The sequence below is a fragment of the Pan paniscus genome, chromosome 7 (genome assembly GCF_029289425.2).
Source record: "Pan paniscus chromosome 7, NHGRI_mPanPan1-v2.0_pri, whole genome shotgun sequence".
NCBI classification, from domain to species: domain Eukaryota; kingdom Metazoa; phylum Chordata; class Mammalia; order Primates; family Hominidae; genus Pan; species Pan paniscus.
In genome coordinates, this window is record NC_073256.2 from 141,148,276 (window position 1) to 141,168,326 (window position 20,051).

Consider the following 20,051-nt stretch of genomic DNA (forward strand, 5'->3'; position numbering starts at 1 on the left):
TTTTCCTTTTTCCCTTTTTCAAAAAATTTTTTTGAGACAGGGTCTCACTCTGTTGCCCAAGGTAGAGTGTAGTGTTGCAGTTTCGGTTCCCTGCAGCCTCTGCCTCCCGGGTTCAAGCGATTCTCCTGCCTCAGCCACCCAAGTAGCTGGGATTACAGGCATGTGCCACCACGCCTGGCTAATTTTTGTATTTTTGGTAGAGATGGGGTCTCACCCGTTGCCCAGGCTGGTCTCAAACTCCTGAGCTCAAGCGATCCACCCACCTCGGCCTCCCAACATGCTAGGATTACAGGCGTGAGCCACCTTAACAAATAATGTGGGGTAGGACTCTCTATCAGAGGCGCTACCATCAGCAGGGTAGGTTGAGGTCCCAGTGGCCTGACTCCCTGTAGGAACCACTGTTAGCCACGTTGGTTATCTTTCCTAATCTGCTTGAGAAGATAATTCAGGCTTGTTCCTTGTAACAGCAGGATATTTGATGTCGAAGTGAAAGAATCATGTGATGTGATTTTAAAAGAAAAAGAAAAAGAAAACAGTCTGTTTGGCGTTGTCCCCTCATTGTGGTGGGGGCTGCCTCCACAATGGCTGTATTCATCAGCGATGCTCAGTGCTGATGGAACGGGTGTCCTATGGCTTGTTCCCAGGAGCTGGGTACCGAACTTCTTCTCGGGAATGTAGATGGAGCGGACATTCCACGTCCATTGTTCATTGTTAATGGGATAGACAGCTGACGATGGGCCTCAGGCCTGTTTGCCTATCCAGAGATTTAGTTTTTGAAACCTGAAGCAACTGAGCAGAACTTCTGCATACAGTGAGAATGCAAGTCAGATACAGAATGGGCTGCGGGGTACTCCAGGATGGGGTCTGACAAGCTTGTGAGGCTTTAGGAGACCACACAGATATTCCACTTGTTTTCAACTAGGAGACATTGTAGAGCCAGGGCAACGTTCCTTGTTTTGTTTTCTTTCAATTTTGTTTATTTTTTGACAGTGCTTGCACTGACACTCAGGAGACAGATAAAAACAGCACAAGATATTAAACGTCAATAATAATGATTTTAGAGGTCTGGGCTTTGAGCCCGCAGGAATCCTGGTTTGAATGAGGATCTGCCTCTTAGCAGCTGTGTGAACTTGGGCCATTAACCTCTAAGCTACCATTTCCTCATCTGTAAAATGGGAGCAGTCTCTGTGTTGCAAGGCTTGAGGTTTACGTGAAATAACTTTTCAAATGCCAGAAAACAGGGAGCTAGATAAATGTTAGTCCTTCCCCTGTCTCTTTGGGTCATTTCTTCGCTTTTTGCCTTGTGGTATTTATAAGATTTCATAAAAGTGATATCCAAGCAGATTTCAATTCTACATATTTAGATTTAACAGGTTTGGAAGGTATGTATATGAAGATACATACACAAACATATGTACCATATGTAGATACATAGGTTTCTAATTCACGTATGTTGATCCCAGATGGATAGATATCTTCCATACTTGTCAAATATTTATCTTATAATGCCCAAGCAACATCATATTTATAATAGGTGGCCACTGAAAATATAATAGTAAAGTTGAAGAATGTGGCTTTATTGTCAGAGTGAATTTGAGTCCCAGCACAACTGCTTGTTAGCTGTGTGACTTCGGGCAAGTTAGAGAACCTCTCTGTGCTGTACTTTCTTCATGGTTGCAAGGGAGATGGCTGCGCTCTAGTCGGGAGTAGGCCGAGGCGACTTTCTGACGCGGCGTGTCTCAGCAGGTTTGGAGTGCAGATGCACAACTCCACACGTTACGTAACCACACCACGTGAGGCGCATTAAGTAACCACTCAGATGCGCTCGTGCTTGGCTTGGAGCCACTGTTGTCTGTAAAAGGTACAATTACGCTGCTAACGCTGTACCTCTGGCTTGGGGCTCACGCCCAGGCTCGCACCCAGGCTCGCTTGCGCCCAGAGAAAGAGTAAAGCCATGTGGAAACTCCCTGCGATTCCTCGAGTGTTTTTCCAGCTGCCCGCCACCCCACCGACTTTTTTCGGATCTCACTTAGAAACTAACAATGGTAAATGGGGATAATAATAGTTCCTACCACGTAAGGTTCCTGGAGGAATTAAAGTTATTCATGCCAAGCATCTAAAACAAGCCTGGCTGACAGCATGGACTTTGTAAATGGAAACTATTGATATTTGTTGAAGGCAAATCAGCAATAAACTTTCCAGAATATTTCAAACCCCTTTCCTGCTTGAGGAGTTTTCACCTTGTAAATGGCACTCTAAAGATCAATTTCTCATTGGTCACCTGCAGCTTGGATCTGAAGTTCCAGACATATATTTTACACCGGGCAGTCACACTGCAGAGTCCAGGTGGCCTGGCATGATGTCCCAACATCACACCTTGTTAACTGTCTCATTTGACGAGTGTGAAAATTCACACCTCATGGGGTGTGAGACTCTCCCTGGGATACCTTTCTGTTGAGGTGCTGGCCATCATGCCTGGACCTCAGGTCCAAAATGGAAGCAAGTGCTGTCAGCTCTATGAAAGGCACTGCCTGGTGCATGAACAAGGCAGCCCTGGTGCTGGGGGGACTTCCACTTTGGTTTTTTCTTCCTTCTAGTAGGTCTACAGGTCCTTCTCTGTGTATTTACGTTCCTGTGTTCCCTCCTCTAAAACAAGGACATGAATGATCCATTTTTCTCAAAGGAGGAAGCATAGAAAATAAACTGAGATGCTCTGATCCTAGGAAGCGGTGTCACCTTGGCAGAAAGAATGCAGAAAACACCTACGTTGAGAAATGACTCAGGGATGTTCCTGCTGCAACAGAGCAGATTGCCCAGGACGGAGGTCAGCTCTTTTGAATCAAGATTCTGATACCCTCAGCCAGAAGAACCAGAATGGAAAAACAGACGCCTGATCAAATGCCTTCTGTCCCAGTCCAATTCAAGGAAGTCTTAACTCTTATAATAGAAATGGAACATTCTAGGAACATCTTCCAGGTTGCAGCAAACTCTGGGGATGGAATGTGTGAAGGAGTTTGCTGAGGGATATGATTTGCAAATTGGTTGCTCTAAGTATTATATAGTAACCAGCATCTTCCAGAACACAGCCAGAAATACACTCATTTAAGTACATTCATACTTGTCAGTCCTTGTGTCCTGATTTTCTACTTGAATAGCTTCAAGGCTGGACAATAAGAATAGATTGTTTCATGAGAGGCATGTGAATTAATTAAGAAATATGTTACAGGCAAATTAGACTCTGAATTATTTTTCCCTCTCTTTCTCGTTCTCTTTTTCTTCTTCTTTCTTCTCCTCATTTTTCCTCCCTTATCTTCCTTGAACAAACAAGTACTGAAAATCTATTGTATGTTAAGCACTACCCCAGTTGAAGTTGACTCCATGATTTATGAAGCATAGTCCCTGTTCCCAGGGAAATAAACATGTAAATGACACATGACAATTGCATTATGATACAGTAAGCACTTTTGGGTACAAATAGCTGAGAGGAGAAAGGAATTTTTAAGGAGGAGTTGACATTTGTGCTGGTTCTCAAAGGGCGGTAGGAATTAGACAAGCAATTAAATAAAAGAGAGAGGGGAGGTAGAAGAAAGACATGCCAGGGAGAGACCACAGCCTGATGCTTTGGGAGTCTGTGTACTTGCGTGCTTACTATGACCTATCAATGTGCTAACATGATTGCATCTAATCATGACATAATAGTCCACATAGTGTGGACTTGGGAGTCAGACCTACTCTGTTCAATTGCTGTTTTGCCCTTTGCTGGTTGTACCACCTTGGGCAAGCTGATTCACGTCTCTGAGCCTTAGTTGTCTCATCTTTAAAGTGGAGATGCACCTGCGCATGGGGTGGTGTGTGGTGTAGATGCATGCGTGTTTGGGATGTAGTAGCACGGTGCTGGATTACGGTAAGCACTCAGATGGTGGCACGTAGGAGGTGGGATGCTGGGTGACATAGGATGTAAGGGTCATTTGTAAACTCTGAAAGTATTATCAAAATGCAATGGGAGTGGCATTTGGACTGTTTAATATTTCCAGTGCAGTTCCTCAGAAGCCTTGGCTGGCTGCACTCTGCTCAGTAAATATTTGACAATGGTTGCTTAGTATCTGGGCTGTGAGCCAGGAGGGCCCCCAGGAAGAGCCAGGGAGCAGAGGGCAGAGGGCTAACTGTACACTGATCTACAGAGAACTGCTGTTTGAGCTGGCATGAAATGAGATTAAATACCAGGGCCAAGATTAGAACCAGGTAGTGGCCTGGGCTTGTTAAGCAGGAGCGAAATGGAGGCAGGTGAAGGGTGTGCTGGAGAGAGCCTCAGACACACCTGATTCTCCTCGGTTTAAGCTGTTACCATTGCCACTGTTGGTTAATGGCACCTTGCGCCAATATTGGTGATTCTGATTAAGCTTGCCTTGTATAGTTTTTTTTCAAAATTCCTGAAAAATATTTTAAACATCTTTACTGAGGTATAATTGCTGTAAAATATATTGTATATTTAATTATACAATTTGGTGAATTTGGACATAGGCATACACTCATAACATCATCACCACCATCGAGGTAATAAGTATTTCATCAGCTATGAACGTTTCCTTGTGTCCCCGTGTGTGTGTGTGTGTGTGTGTGTGTGTGTTAAGAACATTTAACTTGACATCAACCCATTAAACAAATAATACTTTATATTTAAAAATTTTTGTAGCAAGAGGGACTCACTATGTTGCCCAGGCTGGTCTTGAACTCCTGGGTTCAAGCAATCCTCCCGCCTCATGTGATCCTTCAGTCTTGGCCTCCATAAGTATTAGGATTACAGGCATGAGCCACTGCACTTGACCTTAACAATTGACCTTAACAATTTTTTAAGTGTGTAATAAAGTATAGGGTACAGTTTTCTGTACTCCAGATCTCTAGAACGAATTCATCTTGCGTAACCAAAACTTTGTACCAGTTGAACAGTGCTTCATTTCCCCTCCCTCTGGTCCCTGGTAAGTACAGTTCTATTCTTTACTTCTATGAGTTTGACTATTTTAGGTACCTCATGTAAGTAGAATCATGCAGTATTTATTTTTCTGGCTTATTTCACTTAGCATAATGTTCCCCAGGTTTGTTCAAGTTGTCACAAATGGCAGAATTTCCTTCTTTTTTGAGGCTGAATAATATTCCATTGTAAACTTGCCTTGTATAGATCTTAAGAATACTACAGATTTAAGGAAACTGAGTCCAGTTTGGGGAAGGTTCTTCTTTGAGGTCACATAAGTTCTGCCTCCTCTCTCACAGACATCTACCTTTGAACCAGGCACGAGGCTGTTTTTTCCTCCGTATCTTTTCCAAGGCTGTTTTCCCATCTGAAAGATGGTAATAATAGTACCCACCTCGTATGGGTTGTTAGGAGAATATGTATCAAGAGCGCTTGGCAGGATATTCAACACGTGGCGAGTGCTGAGTGTTATTTTTATTCCTTTCTTCCATCTTGACCTGATTCCTGCTGAGTGTTGAGTGAGCCCTTTGCATGGTGCTTTGTGTAGTGCCTTTAAAATTGGAAGTTTACTATAGGAAGCTCAAAATGACTGTTTACAAAAGCTTGTCCTAAATTAGAAATCACTTTGTACTCATAGATAAAGAGTAGCAGGGGCTAAAGTTCTAAGAGAGATGTATGGGAGGAAAACTCAAAATTGAGAATGACAGCAAAATATAGAGCACTTCATATGTGCCGGGCATGGGTCCAGACCGTTTACAAATAACAACTCATTTAATTCTCCCAACAACCCTATGGGGTAGGTATTATTACCTCCTATTTTGCAGATGAGAAAAACCAAGACACACAAGTATGATGAGATAGGGATTCAAACCCATGCAGTCTGGATTCAGAAACTCTACTATTAACTTCTCATTAATGGGTTTTTGGGGTTATTGTCTAAAAGTTATTATTTTTAATTTAATAATAGAAAAGCTGGGCCAGGTAGGGTGGCTTATGCCAGTAATTCCAGCACTTTGGGAGGTCAAGGCGGGAGGATTGCTTGAGACCAGGAGTTCAAGACCAGCGTGGGCAACATAATGAGACCCTGTCTCTACAAAAAATTTTAAACATTTAGCTTGGCATGGTGGTGTGTGCCAGTAGTCCCAGCTACTTGGGAGGCTGAGGCTGAAGCAGGAGAATCACTTGAGGCCAGGAAGCTGAGGTTGCAGTGAGCCGTGGGTGCACTACTGCACTCCAGCCTGGGTGACAGAGTGAGACCCTGTCTCAAAAAGAAAGAAAGAAAAAAAAAGAAAGAAAGAAAGAAAGAAAGAAAGAAGGAAGGAAGGAAAGAAAGAAAGAAAGAAAGAAAGAAAGAAAGAAAGAAAGAAAGAAAGAAAGAAAAGCTCAGTTCAACTCTTAGAATGATAGTCTTTTACAGAAACACTAGATGAGACCTGAGACTTGTCCAGTGACCAGAGAAGCCAAGAACCCCTTGCATAGCTGTAGGATCAATAAATATTCTTGATGTTGAGAAAATAGAAAGTAAAATGAAAAATGAAGTCACCGCTATTTGCAAGGCAAAACAGACAGCCATCTCCCAGTGAGCAAAGTGTATATGTAGGAGAGGCACTATTGTCAAATTCTGCTCCCAATATTCCTTCCGATGCTAATAGAATCATGTTTTCTGCCTCTCATTTGTAAAATGGGACTAATACCTGCCCACCCTGAAGAATCTCAGGAAGATTAAATAAGACAATGTCAGAGCGCTGGACAGGGAGGTTTCATTATGATGACTCAGGGCTGGCAGGGGAGGAAGTGGCCCTTCTGCCCTTCAAAGGCTGTTAGGAAGCTTCTTCCTTCTCCTTCCCTCCTCATTTCACACCCAATCTTCCAGTTCTCCCTTTCCTAAAGTATCTTTCCCTTCAAGTAGAGGAGGGATCATAGCTAAAAGACTACAGTGTACGAGGGGGCTGAATTTTAGCAGACACATTTTGAAGACTGAAAAGACACGAAGCCAGTGGGATGGCCAAGGTTTCCAATATGCTTACTTCTGATGGGTGCCTGCTTTCCAGCTGGATAAATTGCCAAATATATTTATAGGTAAAATATCACTTCTCCCTGCTTGACAGAATCTATGCAAATGGATTGCTGAGTTGTTTGATTCCCAAGGGGCCCATCAGTGGGAGGCAGGGGGAGGAAAAAGGGGGGATGCTGCAAGTGGATTCCTCCCTGCAACTTCCTGAGTCCTCGGAGGACCAAAGAAACTTGAGATTGACAGCACAGAGCCATTGATTCCATTGGCAACAGTGGAGAATGTTTCTACTTAAGCAAATAAGCTGAAGCCTCCCCTTTTTGAAACCATTCCTGATCCTCTTGGGAAGAATCGAATTCTTCCAGTGGTGTCCTGAAGCTAAACTGTTTGATTGCCCAGGACATAGGGGTTCCCTGGAATGTGGGTCTTTAAGTGCTAAAACTGGGACAGTTCCAGGTAAACCAGGATGGTTGGCCCTGCTAGCTGGAGCTGACTTTGCAAGCTGGCAAGAACAAATTGTGTGATCTCTTCCCAACTCTGCTTGGCGAGATCATGCTGGTAACCTGAAATCAGTCACGGTGAAAGTATTTACACCACAGAAATTGGCAAGCACCACAAATTAGGCTTTTGTTTTCTCCTAGAGAGCTGGTGGTGAGACATATTCTAGCACACCACTGACTCTTTTGTTCTACCCTCCACTCTAGAGTCTTCTATCAGATCTTTTTACAGATACATTATCATACTTTTTTATTAGTCTATTTCCTTCCCTAGACTGTAAGACTTTTGGAGGCTAGGTTATGTCATGTTCACTCTCATATCCCCAGCACCTAGCACAATGCTTGACACATTGTAGGTACTTGGTAAATGTTATCTTCTTTTCCATGGGAGGAAGAATCTTCTTCCTTTGTATGTTACAGAATACACTGAATGCCTTTTCTTTGCATCCTGGTCTTGCTCCCAGTTTGTATTAATGTCAGAGTCAGTGGCAGTAGTAGGGACAGAAGAATGGAACAGGAAACTTATCTGGATAGAAATCTTGAGCTGAGAATAGTGTCAAGCTTTCCAAGGTGATGAAGCAGAGAGAATGAAAAGAGGAACAGTAAATTTAACCAAGGTGTCTGGGAGGGCTCAATCAGACCTCAGTTGGAGAAATAACAGGAATCACAAATGAAAGTGAAGTCCTAAGACCTTCGGGTGTGAAACAGTTTGAGCTAAATAGAGTTTGGGGCTCTTAGAATTTAATACCAAATGGAGAAAATAATGGACTCTGAGGAAAGTGACCTGGCCAAGATATAGATTAGTAGCCTTTCAACCCTGATTGCACTCAAAATCATTTGGGATCCCAGTCTGATCCTATGAAATCAGAATCTCTGAGGTACAGGGATATATCAGGTATAAATATTTCTAAAACTCCCCAGACAATTCTAACAAGCAGCCAGGGTTGAGAACCGTTAGTCTGAGAAAAATTAGAAACTTCCGCTGTTGATATCCCGGTAAAGGAGGAAGACAACTTAGAAACGTGCTGAAGGTTTACACAAGAAAGAAATCCTTGACCTTATCCAAGATGCTAAAGATAAAGGGAAGAGGTTTAGCATGAAATCTTAAAGTGAAAATTGAACCCAGGTTTTTCCAAATGGGTGACATGGAACACTGAAAGCATTAAAGCCATTGGACCTCCAACTAGGAAAGGAACTCTTTTTAAAATTCTCTCCCAACTCTTCTGATTAAGTCTTTGCTTAGTGATAGTGGATCTTTCACACTCGTCTAATCCAGGGGTTGGCAAACTGCAGACTGAGGACCATATCTGGCCCATTACTTATTTTTGTAAATAAAGTTTTGTTGGAACACAGCCAACCCATTCATTTACATTTGGCCTATGGCTTCTTTCACGCTACAATGGCAGAGTTACCTACTTGCACCAGAGGTTCTGTGGCCCACAAAGCCTCATTATTTACTTTGTGGACTCCCACTGTATCCCATGTAGACCATGTAAACAGGTCCTTTTTTAGTCAGAGGATAGGACCTTACCCTTCAGCTGGCAACATCAAATTTAGTTAGAATTTAATACATTCTTTTTGCTTTCATTTAGTTATCTATATTTATGTCAACTGATATTAATTTTCCATTTATGGTATCAGTATAAAATTTCCTTTTAAGATTAATTTATATTAAAAAGTGCGTATTTAAAAATAATTAATAGAATAATTAGTAGAAGAGGTAACCCATATATTTGGCAACAATCATGAAGGTTGTACTTAAATCTGAAGTTTGGGAGACATTGAATGTATCCAACCCCTCATTTACAAATAAAGAAACTGAAGCCTGGTTGTTAAGTCACCTGCTCAGGGTCACCTTATGGAAACATCCATCTCCTATCTTTCTCAGAACAATGTTCTTTTACCTCTAACCGGTTACTCATTTGCACTTTGAAGCCAGTTAGTATGAATGCAAATTATTGTACTTTTAACATTCATGAATTCAGAGCCAGAAAATATCTTGGTGACATTTCCACAGACATGGTTATTAGAGATTGATGAGCAATTTGAAACAAAATAGAGGGGCCATTCACATCTGAAGCATGAATCTTGGGTGATTAGTGACATATTGGTTTCATTAAGTCGTAAAACTACCCAACAGAAAAAAATATATTTGGCAGTATACCCTGTTGGGTATATTTAAGCACAGTTTGAATACGAATATCTGGTATTTCATCATGTAGTTATTGCTGTTTTCATTAGGATTCTCCAGGATTTCACACCGACTAAAAGCAAGCCAATTCCTTCATGCCTAGAACCTCTTCCCACATTAGAAGTTTATTAATCTGCGGGGGTTGATCAGAGAGCTGTTGGGAAAGTGTGTTAGGAAACTTGAGCTCTGCCCACCTTAGTAGGGTGCTAGAATGTTACAGAGTTGTTCATTGCTGTTGATACCTCCTTTCCAAGATGCAGTATTACAGTGACTTACATGATGACTAAGTGTTTGGCTATCACTCTAAAGGGGCAGAAATATTTGTATCATTTAACAACTAAAACTAAAACTAGAAAAACATCCATTTGGATCACAGCTCAACATGATTTGCTTGCATATGTTGACTGTATGTTCTGAAAAATGAGTTCAGTTCTTTAGATTAAAACATGACCTTTCTATTACATTTGGGATTGCTTCCATGTTGGCATTTCAGCACCTTTTAATGAAGATTGGTATAGTTAGGTCATTTTGCAGAAAGACAAGCTTCCTTAGGCTATGCCGTCTGGGTTACATGTGTTGATGTGATATTTCCTTATCAAAGGTGACTGCAGGGCTGGGTAGGAGTTAGGAGACCTGACTTGAAGGCCCTTCAATATGTTGTGCCTTAAACTGGTGGGCACCATTGTACCTGAAGGTACTGATGGTATCCTCAGGAGTGTAAACAATGTGGGCATCCTGCCATGCACTGAGCTGTGGTATAGGGAGTCCAAGTGGGGTAGCCCTTTTGGGGGCTACACCCAAACAGAGGAGAGGTGAGCCAATCAGCTCCTGAAGTTTCCAGCCTGTGTCTTTCCAGGGGAGCACTGCTCATCTAGGCAGGAAATCCAGCAGCCCAGCAGCCCAGCAGCCTTTTTACTGAGGGTTTCTGCAGTGAAACCCTTCTCACTCTGGTGTAAGAACTACTATTTGATCCAGCAATCTCACTACTGGGTATCTACCTAGAGGAAAAGGAGTCATTATATGAAAAAGATACTTGCACATGCATATTAATAGCAGCACAATTTGCGATTGTAAAAGTGTGGAACCAACCCAAATGCCCATGAATCAATGAGTGGATAAAGAAGCTGTGGTATATATATACAATAGACTACTACTCATCCATAAAAAGGAATGAATTAATGGCATTTGCAGCAACCTGGATGGGATCGGAGAATACTATTCTAAGTGAAGTAACTCAGGAACAGAAAACCAAACATCATATGTTCTCACTCATAAGTGGGAGCTAAGCTATGAGGACGGAAAGGCATAAGAATGATACAATGGATTTTTGGGACTTGGGGGAAAGGGTGGGAGAGGGTAAGGAATAAAAAACTACAAATAGGGTTCAGTGTATACTGCTCGGGTGATGGGTGCACCAAAATCTCACAAATGACCACTGAAGAACTTACTCATGTAACCAAATACCACCTGTTCCCCCAAAACCTACAGAAATAAAGAATTTTTAAAAAAGAAGAAGTTGTTACTCATGGGCTAACAGTTTTGAGAAAAACTGCTGCCTCTTGGCTGCTGCTGTCATCAACAGGAGGATAAGGGTCAATCTTTAAGAGAAGCTGACTTTTCTCTGTTATAAGAGAAGAAATCAGTGTAGGGACATGCCTGGGCCAGAAGGCCAGGAATGGTGATTTCTGGTGGAGATTCAGTGACATAAAGACATTCTGAGGACATCTGCCCTGGAGCCTTGTTTTCCCATTTAAGCGGTGGTTCTCAATAAACCAGGAGCGATTTTTGTCTCCCAGGAGACAATTGGCAATGTCTGGAGACATTTTCAGTTGGCACGAGTAGGGGAGTATTACTGGAATATCTAGTGATAGAGGCCAGGATTCTGCTAAACATCCTTCAGTAATGCACAGAACAGACAGCCCCCCTCCCCCCGCCCACACACACACAAATAATTACCTGGGCCCAAATGTCAGCAGTGCCAAGGACTAATGTGCCAAGGGTCCACAACCCTGGCTGAATGGTTGTAATGATTCTGTCAACGGGTCTCTTTAAAAAGTGTGGAGAAGGCCAAGCCTCTGGTGGTAAACGGCACACAGGTACTGACTAAAGCAAGGCCTCCAGTCACCAAGGGCAAATTGCTGTGCTAACTTAAAAGGGAAGAATAGAAATGGACCATGATGTCTCACTTTCTTTAATTTTTTTTGCAAAGAAACCCAGATGACAAATCTGAAAGATGAGTGCTGAGATAAGGTAACTAGGAGGAAGGTGTGAGCTGAGATCAGTTCAAAGTGAGAAACCTGTTGTCACCTCCTGCTTCTTTGTCTGCATCAAGATTGTTGTGAACATCCCAGCCTACGCCGGCAGGGCGACGTGCCCAAGTGACATCTCTCTGTTGACTCATTCTTAGGGGCCCTTGAGTGCTGTGTTGGGCTGGAGAACTTGGAGTTTCTAGTAGAGGCAGAATAGCATTCATTATCTGGAAACAAGATTTTGTGTCCTGGGGAAAATGACTGTCTGCTTTGAGGTTGTCCACAGATTGTTTGGGGAGTTGGAGACCTCTGAAGAGTGCTAAACTTCCAGATATCCAATTACCACTGTATTGCATCAACAAAAGAGAACTTGGAGGATAAAGTGGTTGTGGGGAGATGATGGCTATTTCTCAACCGTGAAAGGAACCATGCTTTCAGGAGTTATGAAAAATGAAGCACGTTTCTCATTAGAAAAGAATGATCCATTTCCTTCTTATATTGCCAAAGGTCGTCTTTTGCCAATTCAATGAGAGTATGAACATGGGATTCATTACTTGCAGGAAAAAAGGTAGCAAGTGTACTCTGGAATCCTCAAGAGTCAATGATAAGTGGGCAGATGGAATTGAAAAGTGAGAATATTGGGGGCTGAGCGGGGCCTTCATGGCATCAAATGTGCTGTGTAGCAGGATGCAGTCAACAGTATGTGGACAAGTTCTGATTTGCTGAAAAGGAAACAAGGTAAAATAGCTAAATTTGCTTTGAGCAAATTTCTGTCTCAATCAGCATCAAAACAATGAATATTATTCTTTCCCTTGGTAGAAGAGTTTATGCATTGGATCCAAAAAAATTAATTCTTTTAGTTAATTAATTAATTTTTAGTCTATTATTTCTTTAAAATTATCTTTAACATTTTATCTTCCTCTTCATTCCTACTACAACCATCCAAGTCCCCATTATTTGGAAAGAGAATTATTTTCTCCCTTTCTATCTGATTTTCAAGTTTGCATCCTCTTTCTATTTCAGTCCATCTAGTAGTATTAGTATCAGTAGTGGTAGTAGTAATAGCAGTAGTATATTAATAAATATAATAGTTATAAGAAAGCGGTGATGATAAAGATAAGGCCAACCTTACTTACTATGATTATTCACAGGGTAGGTCCATGACCCAAGCCAACTGGAATTCTTCCCTGACATCTTATCGATACTTAGAGAAAGAAGAGATTTTCCTTGAGGCTGCTAATCTGGAGCTATGTGAGGCCATGGAGTTCTCTTGGTGCCTGAACTATCTATGGCCATGCCTCCCTCTCACCAGCCCCTTTTGCTTCCCATACCAGGAAAACAAAAAGCTTATTTTCAGTAGGAGAGAAAGAGGCCAACACATAGAAAGAAGAGAGAGAGAACTGAGAAGATGATTTGTTCAGCCTCAGGGATGAATTATGATTCAAGGCTCTCCTCTTCCTCTTTGCCAGTCTTGGGTTGGGCTTTTGACCAGTTCTGGCCAGTGAGATAGAAAGGGATGTCTGCTGCTTGGAGCTTTGCAGAAAGATTTTCCTCCCTGATAGGGGAGTTGTACATAAGGAAGAAGGTATTTTTTCCCTGTATCTGCTTCCTTCTTGCTTGTGACTATCTTGAGAGATCATTAACTTGAACACATGACAATTATCTTGCACCTAGGCGGGGAGACATTGCTAATACATCCAGAGTATGTCTGACAGAAAGGCAGACATAGCTTGGGTCCCTAATGATGTACTGAACTGCTGAACCAACACTGGAATCAGCTTAATTCAGAGCTCCTGTTAGAATTGACAATTAAATGTCTTTGTTATTTAAGCCAAAGTGGGTCCTGTGGTGTGCTACTTTCGATCAAACACATACTAATTGTCCAACAAACAAACAAAAACAACTGTGAACTCATACTTCGCAAAGATATCTCAAACTCTATAGATCCCCAAACCAAATTCAATCTGTCATTGCCTTACATCCCTGGGATGTGCCACCATCCACCTGTGCACAAACTAGACAAGACACCTGGAATCACTCTGTCATCTTCCTTTCCCTCACCTCCCACATCCACTTAGCAAGTTATGTTCGTTTGACTCAGATCTACCTTCTCCCCAATTCCATTGTTGCTATTTTAGCCGATGAGGGCGGAGGGTGGCAGAGGGTCTTCATTTCTCTCAGGGCCACTGCTTCCCAAGTGCTTGACTTGCCTCTGGTCATGTTTCTCTCCAAGCCCTTCTCCACTAGCTTCCAGCATGGTCTAGCTAAAAGCAGCACTCAAGTTGTTACTCCCTTGTCTGATTCTGACTTGGGCTTCCTTATGCCTAAGGCAGCAGTTCTCAAAGTGTAGTTCCTAGACCAGCAGTACCAACATCACCAGGGAACTCAGAAATGCAGACTCTCGGGCTCCACCTTAGATTTACTGAATCAACATTCTGGGGGTTGGACCCAACTCTCCATTTAAGAAAGCCTTCCAAGGAACTCTAATGTGCTGAAGTTTAAAATCACTGCTAGCCTAAGGAAATAAAATCTAATTTCCTTAGTGTCGTAGGTTGAACAGTATCACCCCCACCCCCTCACCCAACTCATGTCTACTCACAGCCACAGAATTCACCTTATTTGGAAAGAGAGTCTTTGTAGATGTAATTAGTTAAGGATCTCAAAATGAAATCATCCTGGATTTAGAGTATTTCCTAAATCCAATTATTGCTGTCTGTATTAGCTCATTTTCATGCTGCTAATAAAGACATACCCCAGACTGGGTAATTTATAAAGGAAAGAAGTTTCATGGACTCACAGTTCCACATGGTTGGGGAGGCTTCACAGTTATGGCAGAAGGTGAAGGAGGAGCAAAGTCACATCTTACATGGCAGCAGGGAGAGAGGGAAGCCTGGGTGGGGTGGGGAAAGGAGCAGAATGGGGGAGTTCTACAGGCTGCATTCAGGGTGAGAAGCCTGGGGAGGAAGGTGTGGTGCTAACCCGGGTTTCAATGCCATCATCTGGGCATCTCTGTAGGTTGAATGGTGGGAGTTCCCCATAGCCAATGCTGAGGCACAGCCCCAGCCTGGGCATGGGAAAGGCTTATGCTTCAACTGTCATTCTCAAACTTGAGCACATATCAGTTTCACGTGGAAGGCTTGTTCAGATGCAGATTGCTGGATCCCATCTCCAGAGTTTTTGATTCTGTAGATCTGGGGTGGGGCTCCAGAATTTGCATTCCTAACAAGATCCTGGATTATACCAATGATGCAGGCCTGGGAGACCTCATTTGAAAACTACTGCACTAGAATACCTGACGTTAGACTCACGGCTCTCAACTTTGGATACATTAGAATCATTTGGGGAGTTTAAAAATATACAGACGCTAGGGCCTTGCACATGAATTGGTCTGGGAATGTAAATAGATATAAGAATTTGAACTCCAACTGGGCAAAACACTGATTTGTTTAAGATTTATTTAGAAAATGTAATGAATGCATTGATGAATTTATCCAAATTTTATTAAGCATCTACCATGCTGCAGGCATTGTGTTGGTGATGGGGATATATAGGTGAACAAAATACAATTCTACCTTCAGGAAACCATCAGTCCAGTGTGAGGCAGGTATACAAAACAGGTGGTTCTGTTGGGCGCAGTGGCTCGCACCTGTAATCCCAGCACTTTGGGAGGCTGAGGTTGGAGGATTCTTGAGCCCCAGAGTTCTAGACCAGCCTGAGCAACATAGGAAGACCCCCCATCTCTACAAAAAATTAAAAAGTAGCTGGGCGTTGTCATGCTCGCCTGTGGTCCCAGCTACTTGGGGGTATGGGGGTGCTGAGGTAGGAGAACCCCGAGAGGCTGAGGCTGCAGTGAGCAGTGATTGTGACACTGCACTCCAGCCTTTGCAACAGAGCGAGATCCTGTCTCAAAACACAAAACAAAAACAAAAAACCCAGATGGTTCTAAAACCACATGGGAGTGGAGTAATAGTTATGCAGAGAGAACTATGGAAGCCTTAAGGAAGAGCATCCAATCCAGCTTGGGGGGCAGGGGATGGAGAAAGCTCAGGGAAGGGGCTAAAGAGATGACGAGGTGATGATTCAGTTCAACAGTTTCAGAAATCCCAATAGGTTAATCTTCTATTTGGCGTAAAAAGAAGCTTTATTGAACCCAAGGCATAGTGTTAAAAATTTGTGCCTAAATCCAAATCTGTGCTTGACCTCTTACTAGCTGTCCAACTAGGAACAATTTACCTAAACTCTCTTTGCCTTACTTTCCCCATATTTAAAAGGGGACTAATAATAGTATCTCCCTGATAGGATTGTTGTGAAGACCAAATGACGTAACACATGTGAAGTGCTTGGTGGCGTGAAGGACTCAAACTTCCAGGGTCACTGTTCACACCCTCAAAACAGCTCACAGTCTAGTAAGCACTTTATAAATGTCAGTTATTATCATTAACATTTCAGAAGGTCTCGTTTAAACTTCCAGTTACAACCATCACCACTGGGAGTTTTAGTTTTGGTTCCTGTTGCTGTGGCTGTAGCACTGGGAGGTGGGCTCACGCTGCTGGGACATGCAGGATTCTCTCCCCTGCACCAAGTGGCCCCAGACTCCCACGGCTCTAGAATTCTTGTGTTGAGGTTTCATTTAACATGTTCTTCCTTCTATCAGTGTATCTGTCCTCTGCCGACTTCTTACCACCTCCTTACAATGGCTGGTTTGTTTTTTTTTTTTTGTATCCACCATAGACAAAATATCCAAAAGGCCAAGATTGCATAATTGTACCTAAAATGTAGCTACCCTTCAGAGACTTGTCTTTAAATGAAGAAGGTATGCATTGGTGCATGTCATGCTTTGACATCAAAGGCCCTTTTCACTTCCTCCTACACTTTTGCAGTGGCATTCTGAAGGACTAACTTTCTGGGATAATAGATTTCCTGAGGTCAAGTGCAGTGGCTCACACCTGTAATCCCAGAACTTTGGGAGGCTGAGGTGGGAGGATCGCTTGAGCCCAGGAGTTTGGGACCAGCCTGGGCAACATAGGATGACCTGTCTTTAAAAAAATTAGCTGGGCATGATGGCACATGCCTGTAGTCCCACCTACTTGGAGGTCTGAGGTAAAAGGATTGCTTGAACCAGGGAGGTTGAGGCTGCAGTGAGCCATAATTGTGCCACTGCACTCCAGCCTGGGCAACAGAGCAAGACCCTGTCTCAAAAAAAAAGTAATATTTCCTAATCTTATTTATTTAAGACGATCTTAAATAAATAAATAAATAAGGATCTTATATATTTATTTAAGTCTTTTGAAATGATCTAGACTGCTTTCTGCTAGGGCTTGATCATGGGTCTTCTGGATTTGGGATCACAGTTTAATGCACACCCTTGGTTAAGACCATACTTATTTTAATTTCAAATTCTCAGCCATATTTCACCTGCCTCCAGAGCCTGTCTTCTTTTCTCAGGAATCTGGATCTATTTCCCCACTTGTCATGCAGCTTTTGGATGTTCTTGGTCCACCTTCATCTGAGCTTGCCTGGTGTTCACCTGCCACAAGTCCCAAACTGTTCTCCACTGGAGACAATATTTATGTTGGCTAAATATTGGCACAAGCAAGTCATAAACTTGACATGTTCACAAACAACGTGGCAGACCACTGAACAGATGTTCTAACATTTACAAATCGGTTTTCAGTTAGGAGCATGTGCAATGACCATCTGCCTTTGTCCCCAGTGTGCAGAGCTCTTCTTGTAAGGTTAGCCATATTCTACAGTCCAGTGTTTCTCAAACTCTGCTGCACATTAGAGCCACCTGGGAAGCACTTACAAACCCTGATGCGCAGGACAACCACCAGACCAATTAATTCAGACTCTAGGGCTGGGACCCAGGCATCGGTGGCTTTTAGAACTCCTCAGGTGATCTCAATGCAGGCAAGTTTGACAATGCGTTCCATAGTCCAGTGCTTCTAAGATTTTAATGTGCCTGAAAATCACTTGAAGAGTCTGTTAAAATGCAGACTATGATTCAATAGATCTGAGTGGGCTGAGCATCTGCATTTCTAACAAGTGCCCACGCAATGTGGATGCTGCTACAAATCCAGGGACCATACTTTGAGTAGCAGGGCTGTAGTCCTTTCTATTGCCTGTTCATTAGCCTTGCAAGTAATTTCCCAGAAATCATGAGTCCATTTGAGTTTGTGATTATTTCCACATTTATCAATGGCTCTACTAGGTCTCCCTCCCTCTGTCATTCTGCACATATCCTATAGCCACACTCCCGTGGTAAAGTAATCTTAATATTGATCTCACTTCTGTATTTTTCCCTAGATAGTGATTCTTGTGAAAACCCAGACAATAGAAGAGTCATCTAGCTAAACCTAAGCAGATTTTTCCACTGATCTGATCTTTCTCTCTGTGTACACTCTATCTGCAAAGCTCACTGGACACAAGGACATGTCCTCCAGGATAAGGAAATTCTTTGAACATTGTGTGATTTGGCGAATGATAATGACCCAGTATCTTGGTTACTGCTGCTCCACATAGGTTAGTTACAAACACTAGGTCTTTGGTTCAAAAAAACATTAATAGTGGCAAAAGAATTGAGGCTAGCACAAAAGTAATTTTCGTTTCAGGATTGGTTAGGATTTCAGATGATAGTACCTTGAAAAATGCAATTTCCTGGCCAATATTCTACTGGCTCTGCAATAATAGTTGTCAATTATCTATGGGCCCTGGTCTGTGGACATATTCTTGGGGGAATAAAAACTTTTCTAGGAGTCTTTAGAATTTCATGCTGATAATAACTTAAAAATTAATATAAAGCATCCTAGATCATCAAGATGACCAAGTCCTGGCTCATGATTTAAATGTCTGCATTTGTGTTTGTATTTACGATTGTTTATATGCCAAACAGCCATACTTCAATTATTGCAGGCTAATGATGAAAGAAGAGTGAACAGAGGGAGATTTAATAGAAACACCATGTGTGTAAGCCGAGAGAAGGTCCCACGGCATTACAAGGAGGCTTACAAACAAAAGTGTCTCAGTAGGTTCAATAGAGAAATATGATAAAAGAACTCAGAAGTCACATACCACATCATATTTTAGATTTGCTGAGATTCAGAAAACAAACCAAACCAAAACAAAAACCAAGTAAAACTCAAAAAAAAAAAAAAACCCAGCATTATAGCCATTGGGACCATTTCATGTTGAGCACAGCTATTGAATCTCAACAAAATAACATTGTCTATTACACTATGTTGATGACATACATTTAAACAGCATTGACTTATAACATTATCATTTAATTTATATATTTGTTTTGGTTGTGTAGCTGTTTCAAAACCACCTGCATTCTAGTTTTGTTTGTACATATTCAAGTAACTTTCTAATGCAAATAAGTTAAGCCATTACTGGGATAGTTTTTTGTTCTTTAAAAAGATTTTGTATTTACTTTTTTACATGTATTCATTCTTTGTGCACATGTTGAGTTCCTTTACTATTTTCTGAAATGTCATAGTGGTCCTGGTGTAGCCTCATGTGCTTGATTTCAAGGAGTTGTTAATGAGACACTGTTGGGAACAGAAACTAAGCCCCTAGAAGAGTTCATTTTTACATTACCTGTAAATACAGTAACAAACTTTTTGCAGGGGAAGATTTCCCTGCTTGGAAGTCACACCTGATGATGGCTGGTGGCTGGTGGAGGGTCCAACATGACAGATCACTGGGGGCTCATATTGGCCCCATGACAGAGCAGGGGTCATACCTATGATTTGGGGGGAAAATAAAGTGCTTACAGGCTGTGGGGCCTCTGGCTCTCCATTCCGTGATGGGTGGCTGAGAGTCTGCACGACTGTCGAGGGTTGGGAGTCCCCTTTAGGCAACTGTTGACTGCCTTCTGAGAGGGTGTACGACTGGCTCTGAGGATTAAAAAAAAATACATAAAAATGCTGGTCCACTCCTAAAGGCCAGCTGCTCCCTAGGTTGACTTTCAAAAGACAAAATTATCCTCCTAAGCTGTGAATGCAGGGTCCATTGATTATTCCTGGGGTCCTCTGCATCTATCAGAAATATTTGAAAAATAGGCTTCAGTTTCTCTGAAAGATACACTGAACGGATGGCTCATAATCTCTGCTGGTATGAAAATGCTATTTGT

General features: G+C 42.2%; 2 protein-coding genes across 29 annotated transcripts in view; one reads left to right on the top strand and one right to left on the bottom strand.

The window, feature by feature from the left end:
* Positions 1 to 20,051, top strand: part of FAM91A1 (family with sequence similarity 91 member A1) — a 203,298-nt gene that overhangs the window by 103,809 nt on the left and 79,438 nt on the right. For 2 of the 27 annotated variants that reach the window (XM_055116916.2, XM_055116933.2), the window contains exon 4: positions 16,217 to 16,323. The exons of 21 other annotated variants lie outside the window; for them this stretch is intronic. The gene's annotated coding sequence lies outside the window, so the exon portion shown is untranslated. Of the gene's footprint in view, positions 1 to 3,695; positions 3,905 to 16,216; positions 16,324 to 20,051 lie in introns of those variants that run through there. 4 more of the 27 variants (XM_055116927.2, XM_055116924.2, XM_055116929.2 and 1 more) reach the window with 4 other exon arrangements.
* Positions 1 to 20,051, bottom strand: part of ANXA13 (annexin A13) — a 56,978-nt gene that overhangs the window by 35,391 nt on the left and 1,536 nt on the right. The window contains exon 2 of one of the 2 annotated variants that reach the window (XM_055116934.3): positions 19,693 to 19,815. The exons of the other annotated variant lie outside the window; for it this stretch is intronic. Within the exon in view, the coding sequence (XP_054972909.2) occupies positions 19,693 to 19,815 (123 nt within the window). The remainder of the gene's footprint in view (positions 1 to 19,692; positions 19,816 to 20,051) is intronic. 2 annotated transcript variants of the gene reach the window in all.